Source organism: Neofelis nebulosa, chromosome 4, assembly GCF_028018385.1.
Source record: "Neofelis nebulosa isolate mNeoNeb1 chromosome 4, mNeoNeb1.pri, whole genome shotgun sequence".
In the NCBI taxonomy this organism is placed as follows: Eukaryota; Metazoa; Chordata; class Mammalia; order Carnivora; family Felidae; genus Neofelis; species Neofelis nebulosa.
Window position 1 is genome coordinate 14,762,019 of NC_080785.1, and position 18,994 is coordinate 14,781,012.

Consider the following 18,994-nt stretch of genomic DNA (forward strand, 5'->3'; position numbering starts at 1 on the left):
AAACTCTTGTGATCTAACCTATAATGCAAGGGTTGCACTTATTTGAATGTACAGCAGCTGCATTCTGGGAGCAATTGGGAGATAAAATCTAGAACTTCCCTTAAGGAGATCTTCAATTTATGGCAAGAGAGAAGACAGTGAAAAGGGGCAAACCACACTTAAGTGTAATGCCTGTGGAGTGTTAATCATCAGAGAGGGCGTGTGGGGTTATCCTTTTTTAGTGGCTTAAGGTGACTGCTTACTGGAACTTATGAAATACTTGTTGTACCAGATAATTTAAGTCAGGAGTTCATTCTGGACATTTGTCTCAGTGGGCAGGGACTGTGAGAGCCAGTCTGCCTGTGTTGTGCAGGATAGCAGTGAATTGTTCTGTGGCCATGAGACTTTGAAACGTCTGACAAGTATTTATGTAGAATTTTATAGCCAGATAGAATCTGATCTGTTTTACTTATCCTGACACTGATTTTTATTCTGATGTGCCCCTTCCCTTTTGCTCTTCTGATTTCCTACACGACTTGTGTTGAGTGGCTTCTGATCTAGTTACTTTTTTAAATTCAGCCACTCATTACAACAAATTGTAATCACCCTATTATTATATTCTCTCTTCTAGCATAGTTTTCCTAAACATTTACATCTTGAAATATATATATTTTGCTGTAATTTTTTTCTCTTGTGTTAGTGAAGGCATTTAATACAATACATCTGTATTTTTCCAATTATATGTATTGGACTAATTATGAATTTCACTTTAGGATAGTAAAAGAGACTTTATAAAAACATTTTTTATAGAATGGACAGTTCGGTATGACAGGTTGAGAACTGCTGATATGGACAATAATGCAGTGTATGAATTGACCCATTACCAGACTATTTTTTTAAAGCTGAACTTAACAACAAAGATGACATTTTATCCTTATGTTTTCCTTAGTGCCGATGAAATCATTGTAAAGATGCATGGCAGCCAGCTGACACAAAGATACTTGGAGAAACATGGATTTGAAGTTCCTATTATGGTCCCCAAATTAGATGACCTGGGACTCAGGCTCCCTCCACCTGCTTTTTCAGTCATGGATGTGGAACGCTATGTAGGTACGCACTTGATTCCTTTCAGTACTTGGGAAAATGCGGTAAAAGTAATAGTGGTATCGTCCTAATCACATGAGAAGTTAAGTGAGGAGATGTTAATTTAGTTCCGTTTTCTGGGTCAGGAAAAGTGAAATTCAGTATCACCTATATTGAAAACTATTTCTTCTCAGCAGACCTACAATTACCAGGAAAACAGAATGGAACAATGTATCTATTCTTATTTCCTCAGGCTCACCATGCTGCTTTTTTTTGTCATCAAATTTTCTGGTACTTGCTTAGGAAAAACCATAACTGAGGTGTAACTGTAAATACTAAGAAAGACACTGGGAAGCCGGACGGGTTCATCCAGAGAGGAATCTCTGGGTCCTGGTGTTGTAGTGGCCTCCTGTGTGTAGAGAAAGACTAGAAAAAAGAGGAGACCATTTTCAAGGCTGTTTTTCTATTAACGACTTGATGATATTGCCACTTAATGATGTATGGACTCCATTTGTGATGTTGAGGCCCAGAAAGACTTAAGAAACAGGAGGGAAAACCATTTATGTCTTGCCATCTTCTTGACATTTTCAGTCATTTTGTTCCTTCTCATCATGCTATTTATAGATAAAACTGACTCTGTAGATCTCATTCCTTGTCAGCTGTAGATAGAGATTTTTTGACGGTTAGATCTCAAATCTCCCTTGACTCAGAATTGTACATTTACTGTGATACATTATCTCCTGAGTCTGAAATGTCTGAGGACTTCTTCTTTTATTGAGCCGCTGGTTGACAGTTTTTATTGATAACTGTTTCACCGAGGAAACCCGGTTAAATGTCATGACTTCACATTCAGCTAATTTTTTTTTTTTTAAACGTTTATTTATTTTTGAGACAGAGAGAGACAGAACATGAACAGGGGAGGGGCAGAGAGAGAGGGAGACACAGAATCTGAAACAGGCTCCAGGCTCTGAGCGGTCAGCACAGAGCCCGACGCGGGGCTTGAACTCACAGACCGTGAGATCGTGACCTGAGCCGAAGTCGGACGCTTAACCGACCAAGCCACCCAGGCGCCCCACATTCAGCTAATTTTGAGTTATTTGATGAATCAGGGGAGGAGGCTGAGGTTTAACCTGAACCTGTTTGCATAAATAGCACCGTAGAGTCAGTGGCTAGTGTACTGTAAGTATAGGAAAAAATATTCAAACGACTGGATAGCTTCCTTTTCAGCACTGCAAGATGCCTTGGTTAGCAATCGTATTGCCTCTGAAGTATAAAATAAAGTCTACTAGGTAATACTTTAAAGTTAAAGTAAGAAAATGGCATTTATTTGAATTCTTTTTCAGATTGGTTATTGCCGTGTTTTGAATTCCGCTTGTCCTGTAGCACATTGCAGAACTGGTGATGCTTCCCGGGAGGACAGTGCACTGGTGTGCAGGCGACACCTCATGGTTTTATAGGAAAGTTATAAATTAATCCCAATTCACAACTCCTCTCACATGCACTAATAGGAACTGAGTTTTGCCTCCTAACCACTGGCTTTTTTCTTGAAGCAGAATATTAGAAGAGGAGACCCTACCTGGCAAGCAGAAATTGTCTGTTGTGGTTACCTTGCTCACTAATTCCGCAGAGACTGATTGGTTTTTCTAAATGATAGAATCTTATAGAAGATACTTCTCATAGAAGTTGCAGAAGCGAAAGGAGGAAGTCAGTCCGCTCATTTTATGCGTGAGGAAATGGAGAATCCGAGCCTGTGGTGCACTTTGCACGTACCAATAGAATGCGTTTTTGTCAGTATGAGCTGCACACGAAAAATCACTAGCGTATGGAAAACTTTGTAAACATTTAGGTTTTCACACTCAGTGTCAATCAGTAACTCTGTCTACATTGCTTTATTCTTTCCCTCAAAAACTGCCCCCTTTTTCAAAAGTTCCAGTTGGACTTAAAAAGCAAGAATACAGGCAGATTCTTTGTCTAGGCTATGTAGTTTTATAGCTGGCTGAAGTGAATATGGTCTTTTAAATATTTTTGTTTAGGGCATCTATTGATGTAACTCTTAAGCCCGATAATAAGACTATAATTTTTCTCTGCAGGTGGTGACAAAGTGATAGATGTCATTGATGTGGCAAGGCAGGCAGACAGCAAAATGACACTTCACAATTATGTTAAATACTTCATGAATCCTAACAGACCAAAAGTGTTAAATGTGATCAGCCTTGAATTTTCAGATACAAAGTGAGTAGTTCTGGACATTTTGGTGTAGTCTTCTCAGTGTTAGCTGAATGTAGTTAAATGATACATTTATTTTAGTAAGAACTATAATTATTACTTCTAAAGTGGTCCAGTGATAGCAATGTTGTGCATTTTGCTTTGGCACACACAGAGAATATTTAGAAATATGATGAATTTTAAACTTTATTGGTGTTAACCTTGAGTTCCAGTTAATTTCTTGGTTTGGGTTGAGATGGGGGATGAAATTTTAAGAACTCATTTGCATGACGTGGGTATATGTATATGCGTGTGTTTGTTTTTTTTAAAGGATGTCTGAATTGGTGGAGGTCCCTGATATAGCCAGAAAACTGTCCTGGGTGGAAAATTATTGGCCAGATGATTCAGTTTTTCCCAAGCCATTTGTTCAGAAATATTGCTTAATGGGAGTTCAAGACAGCTACACAGATTTCCATATTGACTTTGGGGGAACTTCAGTTTGGTACCATGTCCTCTGGGTAAGATTGGTATATTTCTCTGTTCCCTTATTGCCAGAAACACATAATCTTGTTTTTCCAGGAATGCATTCGTTTGCTATAAATGACATTTGTAAAGAGGGAAGTTTTTGTGCTTTTTAAGTAGGATCTGTCATTTTACCTTTAAGTATTATGTTGTTGGTTTTTAAGTCTCAAGTAATGGAGGGGCCACCATGAGTTTTTAATTTATATTTAGATTCCTTTTTTTTTTTTGTCTCCATCTTATAAGTTGGTCTCTTTTAGCCTTTTGTCTCTGTTTCCTCTTTCTCCTAGTCAATGATCAGTTAATCCCTGAATCAAATACCTGATTATAGCAAAATTACAGTAATAATTGCTTCTGATCTTAAGGGCAGGCCAGGACAGCTAGTTGGATAAATCGGGAATGCCCACAAAGCTGCTATTTTTTTCTTGGCAGCTTATATTCACCTTGCTTTAGCTAGAATTGCATTATTTGGTACAGTAGCCACTGGCCACACATGGCTAAATTTAAGTAATAATAATTAAATACAATTTAAAATTCAGTTCCTTATTTGCACTAGCCACATTTCAAGTGCTCAGCAGCCACATGTGGCTTATGACTCGTGTATTGGATAGCACAGATAAAAAACATTTCTATCATCACACAAAGTTCTGTTGGACAGTGCTGGTCGAGAACCACATCTTCATCTATATACAGTGCCTGTGCATCTGTGATGCTCTGGACTGTACTTGATGCTGTGTCCTTGAGCTTCTGTTCCTTTTCTCTAGGAGAAGGCAAAGGGTTAGTTGATGAAATGAGGTTTATTTACAGGCCTTTAAAAATAATCATATTGTAGATCTTAGGGGCAAGGGCAGAGTTTGCAGAGATGCCTCTCTGTGACCTGGGCCTGTTAACATGTATTTACTTGCATACTTTGAAAATGGGATCAGTAAGATGTTCATGATTCTTTACCCTCCTCTCTTCTAACTGCTTCTCCGATGCTGTCTTATTGACTTCTCGGATTTTGGTGGGGGAGGGGAGGAGTTTTAGCTTTTGTGAAGATGTTTATTAAGGGCAAGACTATTGATCAGGTTTGTGAAAGGTGTCCTTTTGAGCCTAAAAAAATCTGATAATTATGTAATTTAACTTAGATCGTTGTACTGGAAAATTGCATCACTGTAGGGCGTCTTAAGAATGGTGCTTTTTTTTTTTCTTCAAAAATAGTGTGATTGCTTCCTTCTAGGGTGAGAAGATTTTCTATTTGATAAAACCAACAGATGAAAACTTGGCACTCTATGAGTCTTGGAGTTCATCTGTGACCCAGAGTGAGGTGTTCTTTGGAGATAAAGTGGATAAATGCTACAAATGTGTGGTAAAGCAGGGACATACATTATTTGTTCCCACAGGTAAGGCTTTAATCCCATTCCCGTACCCCATGGTTGATACTCAGTCACATGAAGCTGGCTTTTTATTAGAACCTCTGGCTTTAACATGCTTGGAAAGTAGCTTTGCATAGCCTGAGAGATAATCCTGATTTTAGACTTTTCACTGCTTTGTCCGTTAGAGGGCTTCTCTTGTAGTTAGGACCTGTTTCAGAATTGTGTTTTTTGTCATTTGCCTTCATTTTAATTTTTATTCAGATAAAATTCACAGACCATGATATGTATCCTTTTAACATATAAGAGTGAGTGGTTTTTAGTAGATTAACAAAGTTGTGACCCATACCACTTCCAGAACATTACATCACCTCAAAAAGAAACCCTGTACCAATTAGTTGGCATTCCCCATTCCCAACCCCCCCCCCCCCTCCTCTGAGCCCCTGGCAACCACTTAATGTACTTCCTGTCTCTTTGGATTTGCCTGTTCTGGACATTTCATATATAATATGCGGGGTGTATGGCCTTTTGTATTTAGCTTCTTTTAGTTAACATAATGTTTACTAGGCTCATCCATGTTGTAGCACATGAGTGCTTCATTAGTTTTTATGGACAAATGATATGCCACTGTATAGATATACCACATTTTGTTTATCCATTTGTCAGTTGATGGACATTGGGTTGTTTCCGCTTTTTGGCTATTATGAATTGTGATGCTTTGAACATTTGTGTAGAAGTTTTTGTGTGGAGCTATGTTTTCATTTCTCTTTGGTTATATATATACCTAGTGATGGAATTGTGGGTCATACAGTTTATGACGTTTAACTTTTTGAGGAACTGCTAAACTGTTTTCCAGATGGTTGTACCATTTTACATTCCCACCAGCAATGTACACATGTTCTGATTTCTCCACGTCTATACCAACACTGTAATTATCTTTTTTATTTTGACCGTTCTAGTAGGTGTGAAGTAATGGTATCTTATTATGGTTTTGATTTGCATTTCCTTAATGAGTAATGATGCTGAACTTTTTTCTTGTGCTTAATGTGGCTATTTGTATCTCTTTGGAGAAATGTCTATTCATATCCTCTGCCCATTTTTAAGTTGGGTTATTTGTCTTTTTATTGTTGAGTTTTAAGTGTTCTTGATCTATTCTGTATACTAGATATATGATCTAGATATATCCAGATTTGTGATTTGCAGGTGACTCTCCTATTGTGTGGCTTATCTTTTCACTTTATTTATATGTTCATTGTAATGTCCTTTCCACAAAATGTTGAAATTTTGATGACACCCTTCCAATTTTAATTAGTCGGCTCTATATTGCTGCCGAAGGCCAAGTCTGCTGTAAGAATCTGGGCTGCTGTCCTGGGACATTCTGGAGACAGCGGGTATATTTTGAGGGACCCTGGGAAGGGACTGAATACCAGCCTTAGCTATAACCTCAAGTATAGGTATCAGGTCAGTCACTTTGAGTTGTGACTGAATGCAGGGTATGGACTCTCCAAGCCAGTGGTTTTGAGAAGTATGTTTTTCTGATGTGGGTGACCTTCCTTAATGGCTGCAGAGTTCACGGGGATCTGTCGCCGCAGGTCTGGCTTTGTTGCCTTGCCTCTGGTGTGTATAATAATAAATATGTATTGAATAAGTGAAGAATAAATGCCTAGAACTGCCAGAATTTAGAAATCTCGATGAGTATCAATATTTTTATTGTGAGTGGGTTCAGCTCCTCCCTTCAGTCCTCTTCCCAGGGCACCCTTTTATAACAAATATTTTGTTATGCCCTCTTCAAAATCTTGAATTCATATTCTTTGATGATATAACCTCCAATAACCAATAATTTCCCCCAAAATGTGGTGCTCTAACTAGAATAGAAAGAAGAAATTAAAAAGTAATTTATAGTAAAATACAATTTTATATGTGCCTGTTCAGACAAGTGTATGATTGGCAACTGAAATTCTTTAACATTGGTGTAGATTAATGGTTCTCGGATATCACTGAGCATTAGAATCACCTGGAAGGCTTATTAAAACTCAGATTGCTAGGCCTCATCCCCAGTAGTTCTGATTTAGTAGATCTGGGAAGGGGGGGCTGAGAATTTGCATTTCTAACAGGTTCCCAATTGATGCTGATGCTGCTGGTCGGGGGACCACACTTTGAGAACCATTACCGTAGGGACTGTTGCTTTTTTCCAGGGTAGCTGGCAGCTGATAAACTTTCAAACAAACTATACTTTCCTTCAATTTACAGAGTAGGTTGTATTCCTGGGAAATTGTGCCAAATGTGCAAAAAATACTATTTACATATATCATGGACTTACAGTTTCTAGACTTAAACAGTTAATGACAGATTTTGTACCTGTGTGAGTGCCCAGGAGAGAGTCCTGACTAGTGCAGGACAGGACAGTTTCTTACTGCGTGGAGTGGCCTGCTCCTTGCATCCCTGGCTCTCCTTCATGAAATGACAGTAGTGCCTCCTGATCACTGAGACAATCAAAAAAGGTCCTCCAAACTTCCCCAAACATCCTTTATAGGCAGTGCTGCCTCTGTGGAGAACCACTGATGTATAGGATTCGTAGCTGACAAAAATTTCTAATTTGTGATTTCAGGGTGAAGCTCAAGGCTTTGTGTGCCTTTGAGCACACAAATGGGCACCACATGAAAGTCTTTAAAGAAGTTTTTTTCGGGGCACCTGGGTGGCTTAGTCGGTTAAGCGTCCGACTTCGGCTCAGGTCATGATCTCCTGGTTTGTGAGTTCGAGCCCTGCGTCGGGCTCTGTGCTGACACCTCAGAGCCTGGATCCTGCTTCAGATTCTGTGTCTGCCCCTCCCATGCTCATGCTCTCTCTGTCTCTCAATGATAAACGTTAAAAAATTTTTAAATGAAAAAAAGAGTTTTTTTCATGTTGTGTTGCAGCATGATGAGAGATCAAAAAATGAAAAATATAAAGAAAATGGGTTCTATTTTAGTAGCTGGTTTTTACGTGCAAATGTGTGTATATATTTATATTTATATCAAGGCTTTATGTTCAGCATATGCATATTTCTTTCAAAAGTTAGGCATCATCTCTTAGAAATGATTCTTACTTTCAAAACATTTTTGTGGGGAAAAAAAAGACCTCACTTTGATTGTCAACATTTATATTTATAGGACCATAACCTTCCATAATGAAATGTGGGTGATCTACCTTTATCTTCTTAGAGCCAGGCCTCCAGCTGAGTTCTACTCTTGCTCCTCTGCTTAGTCCCTAAGGCACCACTCCTTTCAGGATGACACTAGAGGAGTGACGTGCTCAGCCAGTCCCAGGTTCATTTCATAGACATGTGCTCAGCTCATTCTAGCCACATTTGACTACTCTCGGAGTAAAATCTTCAATGTGAAGTTGGGTTGCGTTTTTAAACTAAAAAACGAAAACGGCAACAACCACAAAAACCATCACCTATCCTGTACCATGATTTTGTTTGGTTGGATCGATGCATTTGTTTCCTCTAACTCAGCACAGAATCTGGCATATAATAGGCATTTAATGGATACTTAAATGAATGTATCCGTAGATCATAATAGACATTAACTTCTCTAGCCCGGGCGGAGTAGTATGAAGTAAACTGATGTTGATATTGTGAGTTTCTTGTCTCCCAGATAGATAGCACATTTGTTTGGTTTAAATATTGAAAGATCACTGATTTATGTTCTTTTAACTATTTCAGGGTGGATACATGCTGTGCTCACATCTCAGGACTGTATGGCTTTTGGAGGGAACTTTCTGCACAACCTTAACATTGGCATGCAGCTCAGGTTTGTGTCATCAGTAATTTAAAGGATCTTTTGTTTTTTCTTAAATAGGGCATTGTTTTAAAGTTTCCAAAAAATAAACTCAGCAATATATTTTAATTGAAATCTCACGAAGAAAGGCCCTGAGAAATTATTAGAAATAGGACCTTTCAACAAATGTATTATCTTCAAATTTTGTCAGGAAGGTTCCTTGATGCATTTCAACTCTAAAAAACAAAAAGAATCATTTATTCAGTTTGAGGCTAAATGTATCCCTGAATTTCAAAATTTTATAAAAGTGGGTGGGTCCTCTCCTTTGACTGTTTTTACAATAAGGGAGATGAACCAAATCCCTCAGGCTCAGGTGTGACGGTGCTGGGGGAAGGTAATTCTAAGTTAGTATTGCTGAACACCTGCTTTAGTTTTGCTGTGGGTAAAGGATTAGCAGCTGTTTCCCCTTCTGTCTGAGAATTTGACCTTTGGATGCCTCTGTTCCCCTTGGTAGCCTGAAGAGAGTAGAATGTTACCAGGCTACATTCACTGCTTATGGTAAAATGATTTCTGATTGAGTAACTGCATCACGACTGGGAGAACTAGAGATACCTAGTAGGAAGCCATATCTTTGGGCTTTCCTGAAAGTGGTGACTCTTGTAATTTGGCATACCCACGGGGAACTTGGAAGCTATGTGTCCTTGGAGTTACTACAGAAATACTGGCTCTAACGGGTCAGGAAGCTCTAAGCCAGGGCACCTTACACACCTGTCAGATGTGAATCTTGTTTCTTTACCTGAACTGTCCCTGGGGGAAAGATGGCTCCTGGCTATATGGACTGCCGCCAGGACTCCCAGGGAAGACTGACACTGTGACAAGCTGTGGTTCCTGTCTTCTCACCTTGACCAGCGCCGATTGTGTCCTTGAACCTGAATGCTTAGTAGAGCCTGAGGAAAACTCCCTGAGTGGGTGTTGCAGTGTTGTCCAACACAGGGAGCTCTCTTCTAAGCGTACTAGTTTACTTATTACGGTGGAACCCTTATAAAATTCCTTCTACCAAAACTGGGATACAAATTCCGAGGTTCTGATCTTCTGGAAGAACGGTGTTATTCTTCAGTGTACTTTTGTTAAGGTCAGTCAGACCTGGATAAGATCACAGTTCATTCTTACTCAAATGAAGCACTGCTTAGTAATACACCCTACTTGATAGGGCTTATGTGTTGTGGCCTGCTTGCTTTTATTTTCCTTGAGTTGGTTGCCTCCATTTAACTTTGAAATGCTAATATTAATACTAAATTTCTTCAAATTTTATTTAGGTGTTATGAGATGGAAAAAAGGCTAAAAACACCAGATCTTTTCAAATTCCCTTTCTTTGAAGCCATATGTTGGTTTGTAGCCAAAAATTTGCTGGAAACCTTGAAAGGTAATTACTAATCTTCACATTGTGATGTATGATGTTTGTAAATTCCACTGAAAGCCACTGAGAGAAAGGCCCTTTTTTATTATGGTGTAACTGTTGCCCCTATTTGGCTTTTTAAATGCACGATTTCTCCCTGGCAAGAACCTTTTTAGCAAATCGGAGTCTCTAGTCCGTGGCCTTAAAAATCAGATATATGAAGAGCTGTAGCAGAACAGCATAGGTTATACTGAAAAATGTTCATTTCACCTTGGACTCTAGTAGCCTGAACACACTGTCAGGCATGTAAAAGGGCCTCCCTCACAAAAATGGAGTTTAAGCTAAGAGACTGTTACTGTAATGTGAATTTTTTATGTCCTGAAAGAATCAGGTAGCACCTGTTTCATTGCCCTTAATGACGATTCGGCTGGCCAGTTTCAGGTCTCTGTTAGCACAAAACAGCTGAATGTCAAGCTATGAGTCTGTTGTTGAAAAAAATGTTTTTTGGGAAGGGGAAATTTCTTTTATTTAAACTTAGAAGCTACCGGGCACCTGGGTGACTCAGTCAGTTAAGCCTCCGACTTGGGCTTAGGTCATGATCTCACGGTTTGTGGGTTCAAGCCCCGCGTCAGGCTCTGTGCTGACAGCTCAGAGCTTGGAACTGCTTAGGATTCTGTGTCTCCCTCTCTCTCTGCCCCTCCCCTGCTTGTGCTGTCTCTTTCTGTCTCTCAAAAATAAATAGATGTTAAAAAAAAATTTAATCTTAGAAGCAACTTTTGTAATGTGGAATTTCATATTTTGGTGTTATATCTTTGGTTTAATAATCTTTGAGCAGTCAAGCTTGACACAGATTGTCATGTCTACTTTTATCCATTTTCTCACTTGTGCTCATAGGATACAGTTTGTCTGGTTTTTGTGTTGTCTGACTTTTCTAGTCAGTTTGTAAATTGTGCTATTAAATTAACTCTCAGAAGGGGGCGCCTGGGTGGCTCAGTGGGTTAAGTGTCTGACTTCAGCTCAGGTCATGATCACATGGTTGGTGAGTTCAGGCCCCTTGTCGAGATCCTCTGTCTCTCTCTGTCTGCTCCTCCCTGACTTGCCTTCTCTCAAAAATAAATAAACATTAAAAAAAAATTAACTCTCAGAAAAACAGATAAAAACATAAACGGTAAAGTCTGTTCTAAACATTTGTTTCTTTCTCCATTTAAAAGTTGCACAAGAATAAAAGGTAAAATGAAAAGAATCAGTAATTTCCCAGGATAGAATGCACAGAATTAAATGATAAAACTCATTTATGTTTCTTTCCTCAAGACACACACACACACACCACAACCTCCCTCTCTTTGAAAGGAAAAAAGAACAGTAGGGCTCCTTCCCACATTTGCAGCAGTGGAGGCAGATGTCTTAATGTGGTGCAGGTATACCGTCATATATATGATGGAGGAAGGAGATCATGGATGAAGAGGAATGGGTGCTTTCTCCACAAGACAGTCTCCAGAAATGCATCCTAATCCTAAATCCCTGACTCATTGAGTGTTTTCAGGTTTTGGTGAGGCTGAGCCCCACCTCCTCTTCAGTGAGCATGCCTTGATGTCTGGACTGCAGGAATCTCCCGGTGGACCATACATAGAGTTGCCGTGTGTGGTTTCCAGTAAAGTACTGGGTAGTAGAAGCCTACATAAATAGGAACACTTACAAGTACTTATAAAAATATTTATAAATGTCCTTGGTTTTTGGAAATAAAACCCTGTTACTGAACTCTCCAGATAAGAGATTGGCAATTCAGTACTCAGAAAGTTCAGAGTCTTTTTCCGTCTTTTCTCACTAACATACACCCAGCCCTTGAGTGATGCTTTTCCTTTTTTTTTTAAATTTAATGTTTATTTACTTTTGAGAGAGAGCACACAAGCAGAGGGGCAGAGAGAGAGAGGGGGACAGATGATCTGAAGCGGGCTCCGTGCTGACAGCAGAGAGCCCGGTGTGGGGCTCGAACCTGCGGACTGCAAGATCATGACCTGAGCCAAAGTAGAACGCTTAACCATTTGAGTCACCCAGGCGCCTCAAGTGGTATTTTTTCCTAATGTCCAAGAGAGGTTCATCAATCAACTTTTTGGAACAAATTAAAAAATTTATCTGAAAGACAAAATCTTGCTGTTCCTCTTGCACCCACAAACAGCAAATTGCTGAGAATATTGATTTAGCCTTTGTTTCAGGCCATTAAGAGTTCAGAAATACAGAGGTCTGATTGAAAACATGGCCCTGTACATTAAAGACTTAAAAAGATTTACTATAAACGGATATTGGTAGGTCAAGTTTTTAAATATTTTTATTTCATCAGTACAGGATCAGTATGGGATAGGATAGCCGGCAACACGAGCGAGGCCATCAAATCCCACTAAGGCTGGGGCCAAGTGGCCGTGTACCAATTGCTCATCATCCTAGGCATTCATCCTGGAAGCGGGAATGGTGGTCTTGTCACCCCGCATTATGTTCTTTCACCCCTGACCTTTTATTTTTTTATTTTTATTTTTTTAATTAATTTTTTTTTTTTAACGTTTATTTATTTTTGAGACAGAGAGAGACAGAGCATGAACGGGGGAGGGGCAGAGAGAGAGGGAGACACAGAATCAGAAGCAGGCTCCAGGCTCTGAGCCATCAGCCCAGAGCCCGACGTGGGGCTCGAACTCACGGACCGTGAGATCGTGACCTGAGCTGAAGTCGGACGCTTAACCGACTGAGCCACCCAGGCGCCCCCACCCCTGACCTTTTAACTTGCCATCGTGGCCTGTTACTTACCAGCTCTCAGACTGTTATTAGGCTTATGTGATGGGTAAAATGAGGATAGATTGTATGAAACTTAATTGTGTTTAGTGTCAGTAATAAGACAGCAATGAGCTAATTTTGGACTTGTGTAACTAAATTAGCCACTGGACAGAAGTAAAACCTTTTGCTTTTGGTTCACCTTACCCAAATTTTAGACCATATCATACATAAATAGAATATATTTTGTGAGAGTTTTAGATAATTAGTTTGGTTTAAAGACTCGGAAAAGGTATGCGCATGCGTGTGTGGTGTGTTTACCTTTATAATCATGAAATATGTCATGCCTATAGCTGACTGTGTAGACAACACACACTGACTATGTAGAGTGCACGAGCTTAACAGTTTAAATAATTACAAGGCTCACCTGGAGAGCATAAACAGCCTTGCCAAGACGTTTGAAACGTCCAGTTATTTTTCCCACCGCTCCCCCACCTTCCCTTCTAGAGAGAACCACTGTCCTGACTTTTGTGATAATCCTTTTCTTCCGTTTTATCACCTCTGTCACAAGTAATAAAATAGCGCAATGTTTTCCATTTTTAGAGTTCACGTGAGTCGATCCATATGACATTATTTCGTGATTTGTCTCTTCCTCAGCACTGTGTGAGCTTCTTTTTGCCTGGAGCACCTAGTACAACTACGCTTAAATGTAATTCCATTTCTTTTTCTTTCTTGCCTTTTGTTTCACCTTTTCCCTCTCTGGTAACTTGGAAGTTACGCACTCTGAGAGTCGGTGGTTGCTCAGCATCTGAAGTTAGCCCTTTTCTCCGTTGTAACTCCCTTCCCCGCTCCGCTTCCCTTCCCACAGAGCTGAGAGAAGACGGTTTCCAGCCTCAAACGTACCTGGTACAGGGAGTGAAGGCACTGCATGCTGCTTTAAAATTATGGATGAAGAAAGAAGTAAGTAGTTTTCTTTGGGGAAACGATGGCTACTGTTTCTATGGCAAGGTCCAAAGCACGAGTCCTGATGCTGCCGCGGCAGCACTTTGAGTGGCGTGGTCAAGGGAATGGACGCTTTCAGTACAATGTGCGTTCTATCATACGTGGTGCACAGATGTCCTGGCTTGTGTTTACGTTGATGAGGATAGAGTACCTAAGTACTTCTTTAATCTTTAGCCTGAAAAGAAAATAATTCAAATATATTTAAGATGCTAAGAAAAGAACATGTAGATACAGAACGATAATAAATAACTTTGAACTCGTATCGTGTGCTAATCGCTGTGCTTAGTCTTTATATCCATAATCCCATTTAGCTCTCAGAGCAACTCTGTGAGGCTGTGATGCTCTCCTTATCCCTGTCTTACATATGGAGAAGCTGAGGTTCAAAGAGTTGTATGTGACTTGCCCAAGAATACCGGAGGGTCTTGGACTAAAGCTGGGGCTCTGTAATTGCAGAGTACTCTTATTCATCTGCTAGCCTTCTGTAAAAATGAAGGAAAAGGGAGGTCAAGGTTCAAGCAGGAGCTTCCATTTTCACGAAAATGTGGTCTGTTTGCATTGGAGTCCTGCTGCCTCCAAGAGGTCATCCCAGCTCCCCAATTGGAAGCTGTGTGTCCTACCCTTATGCTTAGTAGCATCTTTCTTATGCCGGTGGACTTCAAAGTAATGTCTGTAAAGTCCCATATTCACATCCCCTTCACTAGGTTTATGAGCTTTTGAAGAACAGGGACTTGCCATCTTTATTCCCCTCTGTAACTTGACATGCAACTCTTTAATAAGTGATATATATGTGAGCTGATGAAAATACATTCCCATATTAATTTTTTGAATGCCTACTTGAAATAAAAATTCTGCTCTTAAGAGATACCGGAGACAATAATTAATAGGTTATCCTTCCAATAATTTTTTTTCACTTCTTTTCGCTGTATTATCATCGCTACATACCCTCTAGAGCAAGGCACTGTGGAAGCATTCAGGAAAGAGAAAGTTGTGTCTTCCCCTGTCAGAGACGTCATCGTCTAGATGACACATAAAAGTGTAAATAGATTACAAAACCGTACAACCATATCATAACAAAATAAAGGATATGTTGCAAAAACTGTGTAATTTGTTTCCTGCTGAAGACTTGAGATAAGTTCTTCTCAAACTCCCGTATTTGTCAGAATCGCCTTTAGAGCTCTCTAAAAACAAACTCCCTGGACCCTCCCTAAGAGATACTGATTAAATAGATTGGTGGTGGGATCTGAACCTCTGTTTTTAACAAACTTTGTAAGTGATTTTGATGTACAGTGAAATTCATTAATAAGTCCTGTTAATTCATCACATTCGAAGTGCTCTTTTAAAAGCATGATGTTTGCGTTTAACCGCCTGTTAACCTTGCTCTAGGATGAGAGGCAGCTTAGTCTAGTGGTCGGGAGCATGGACTCTGGAGTCAGATGTTTGGATTCAAATCTCAGCTATGCTACTAAGAAACTAGCGAACCCCCGTGCATTCTTTCCCTCAAACGTGAAGTGAGAATAGTACTAGCTCTGTCATAGCGTTGGTGAAAGGATGAATGAGTTAACACCCTCAAGCGCTTCACAGTGCGGTACCTTGCCTGGCACATAGTTAGCACTTGCGGTCACTGTTGTTCCTGGTTTGTTTTAACAAGTTATGCTAAAACCAAGGAGAAGATGTAAAGCAAAAGTAAAAACTGGTTAATCAGATGCATCTGAAGAATCAAAGTGTTCTTAACAACAGTTAAGGTTTAGAAACAGACGTAAGAAATTATGGCAGTAGTTTGCAGTTGGATAGATGGGGTTTCTCAGCAATGCGTCTGTGCTACTGATGCAATCTTTTTCCTATTAGAAAAAAAGTTTCAAAAACTTATTCAGATTAGACCTCCTATAGGAAATAGGATTATTTTAGTGCCCTGTGTTCCTACTTACAAATCCTTATATACTATGAATTAAATGCTAGACTTAACTTTACTAATTATAGTAGTAGTTAGAATTACAGTGGGCTTTGAGGGATAGAGTACAAGGTTACTTCTCAGTGTAAAGCAAAACTCACTGTAAGATAGTCCATCTTTAACTCAAGCTAAGAGGATTTCATGCTAATAAGGCTCTCCTTAAAGAGTATTATACCAACTCTGTGAACTCTGAGACCTGGCTTATTAGTATTTCACTTAGAGAATCCAAAATTTGTTTAGTAAATTAGTTTTCACTTATTAAAGTGTAAATAACTTTGGTTGTCTTATCTTTGTTAATCCGAATCCAGCTTGTATCTGAACATGCCTTTGAGATCCCAGACAACGTCAGACCTGGACATCTTATTAAAGAACTTTCAAAAGTAATTCGCGCAATAGAGGTAAGAGTAGAAACTATCAACTGAATGCTTGGTTACTGTCTGCTTTGAGAAGCAAACGCAGCTACTGTGACGTTACAAACATTGGAAAGCATATATACTCTTAGATGAAATAGAATGAGCTGTGTCTTGGAAGGAGTCTCAGGTTCTCAGGCTTCCAAGGTTCTACAGAGAAATTTAGAGTATTATATCATAATGAAGAAATAAGGAAGTGGTTACCAGGTTACTTGAATTTCTTCAGCTTACTCCAAGAATAAAAAAATACACAATAAAAAAAATTTCAGATCCCATTCCTTTCTGCTATGCCGAGATTAGAGGAAGAGACAAAATGTCAGGTGAGTCGAGCCAGGTCAGGCTCGTTGGGAAAGAGGGATGCTACTGGTGGGGAAAGGCAAGGAGACCCACGTGACTGAAGTATTAGAGCAACTTGGGTTGGTAAACCCCCCCTTGATAAAAGCCCATAAAATCTGAGATTAGTTGTTTTAATTGTTTAATTAGAAAACTATTTTTGGTATTAAAGGGGATTTTAATTAAAGTAATTCTTCAACAAGGTGGTTCTGTTAGTGTCTCGCTCGAAGTGAAAGGAAATTAAGTGGAGGAATGGAGGCTAAGTGGTAATTTAACAGCTTAGATTCAGGCTGTGTTTGGGGAATGGAAAGAGGTATACATCTAAGAAACAATGAAATGCTGTGTTTAATATCCTCGGATAGAATATTTTATGTAATTCTCAATGTGTTCCGATACGGTGGAAAAATATTTTCCGTTTTTAAAGAGTGGTGGTAATTGCAATAAAAAGATTTTATTTATTTATGCACAGAGATAGATTTTGAAATCAAGAGTCACATATATAATCTTAAATATATGTATAGATACATACATGCATAAATCTCATGTGTGATAACCAAAACTAAGAATAAACTCAATAAGAAAGGAGGTGTGGGTCTAGGGGCACCTGGATGCGTCAGTTGGTTGAGCATCTGACTTTGGCTCAGGTCATGACCTCATAGTTCCCAAGTTTGAGACCTGCATTGTGCTCTCAGCATGCTGTCAGTGCAGAGCCTGCTTCAGATCCTCTGTCCCCTGCCTCTCTGCCCCTTCCCCACTCAAGTGCATGCTTGTTCTCGCTCGCTCTCTCTCTTTGAAAAATAAATAAACATTTAAGAGATTTTTAAAGAAAGAAAGGTGTGGGTCTATATGAAAAACAAAAAACTATAGATCTTTAGTAAGGGAGGTGAAATAAAATTGAATAAATGTCATTTCTGAAATATGTCAATTCCAAATTGATATTACAGATTTAAAATGGTGAGATCTATCTGGAAGAATAATTGGGCAAAAATAGCCAGCAAAGTGCTGTTGTTGTTGTTGTTGTTGTTGTTGTTGTTGTTGTTTTTTAAATTGGAGGGTTGAGAGTATAGAAGGCAGCAAAATGACTGTAGAAAAATGTGCCAAGAAACTAAACAGGTATCTCACTAAAGAAGAAATAGAAATGGCCAATCCAATAAAAATATGAAAAAGATTCTCAGTATGTGAAAAAGGATTCAGCCATATTTTACCAAATAATTTATGATTCCAAATGATCGTTTATCTAATTGGCAAAGATAAAATTCTGTATTCTTGTCCTGCTGGTCAGGAAGTGTAAATTAGCTTGCGCTTTCTAAGTGGCATATCCCTTAGCTGAGCCCTTTCACTTAATCAAGTAAAGAAGAGGATTCTAATTAAACTTGGTATGTTGACCATACCTACTTACTGCTCTCACCTCTTGGAGCCAAAATGATAGTAAAAGAATAAAAACGATATTCCTGAAGACAAGGAGAATAATAGAAATGAACTCCAGCGTGATTTTGGAAGCTGGAAAGAAGTATACAAGTGATCACCAATTTAACAAGCTTGAGAGAGCCAAAATCTGTGTGGGCAGTGGGTGAAGCCCAGAAGCAGGTCTTACTTGTACAGGAGAACCTTCAAAAAGCTCGGGAATTAGGGAGCTAGGACCCTCTGAATATCAGAGTGGAGGTGGGATTGAGAACAGGATTGATTACAGGTCTGTTTAAGAAATGAATTAATCTCCAAATCCCTGTCTTAACACATGTAGAAAACTAGGGATTTAGTGGTTTGCAAGGTTGGACTTGAGACTGGACTTGGGGACACCGAACCCAGCTGAGGGACGTGGGTACATACTGAAAACAAGAGGATTAAGTGACAGTCTACAGTGAATGATTCTTTTTCCACCCGACTCTCCAAACGCTGGCACCCTGGCCTATACCTCCCAGGCCAGGAAGAAGATCCGCTGATAGTGACCATTTGAAACCTTCCTGAATGGAACAACCCAGGCAGCTTCCTACAGTGAAACCCACCAATTGACAAAGCCCTACTTACACAGAGCTCCCAATTAGCTTTTTTCTTTTTACATACAGTAAAATGCACAGATCATAAAAGTACAGTTCGAGTTTTGACAAAAACAGGCAGTTGTGTAACCAATACTGCAACTGAGATATAGAAATCATTTTTGTCATCCCAGAAAGTCCTTTCTCCCCAATATAATCTGACTATTAAAAGCCACCACCATTCAGACCTCTGTGGCTCTCGTCATGAATTAG

General features: G+C 39.4%; 1 protein-coding gene across 1 annotated transcript in view; it reads left to right on the forward strand.

Annotated features, from left to right (window-relative positions):
* KDM7A (lysine demethylase 7A) overlaps positions 1 to 18,994 on the forward strand; it is an 84,097-nt gene that overhangs the window by 43,326 nt on the left and 21,777 nt on the right. The window contains exons 4-11 of the mRNA XM_058724105.1: positions 929 to 1,089; positions 3,153 to 3,294; positions 3,599 to 3,785; positions 5,006 to 5,168; positions 8,845 to 8,932; positions 10,216 to 10,322; positions 13,924 to 14,015; positions 16,314 to 16,403. Coding sequence (XP_058580088.1) covers positions 929 to 1,089; positions 3,153 to 3,294; positions 3,599 to 3,785; positions 5,006 to 5,168; positions 8,845 to 8,932; positions 10,216 to 10,322; positions 13,924 to 14,015; positions 16,314 to 16,403 — 1,030 coding nt within the window. The remainder of the gene's footprint in view (positions 1 to 928; positions 1,090 to 3,152; positions 3,295 to 3,598; positions 3,786 to 5,005; positions 5,169 to 8,844; positions 8,933 to 10,215; positions 10,323 to 13,923; positions 14,016 to 16,313; positions 16,404 to 18,994) is intronic.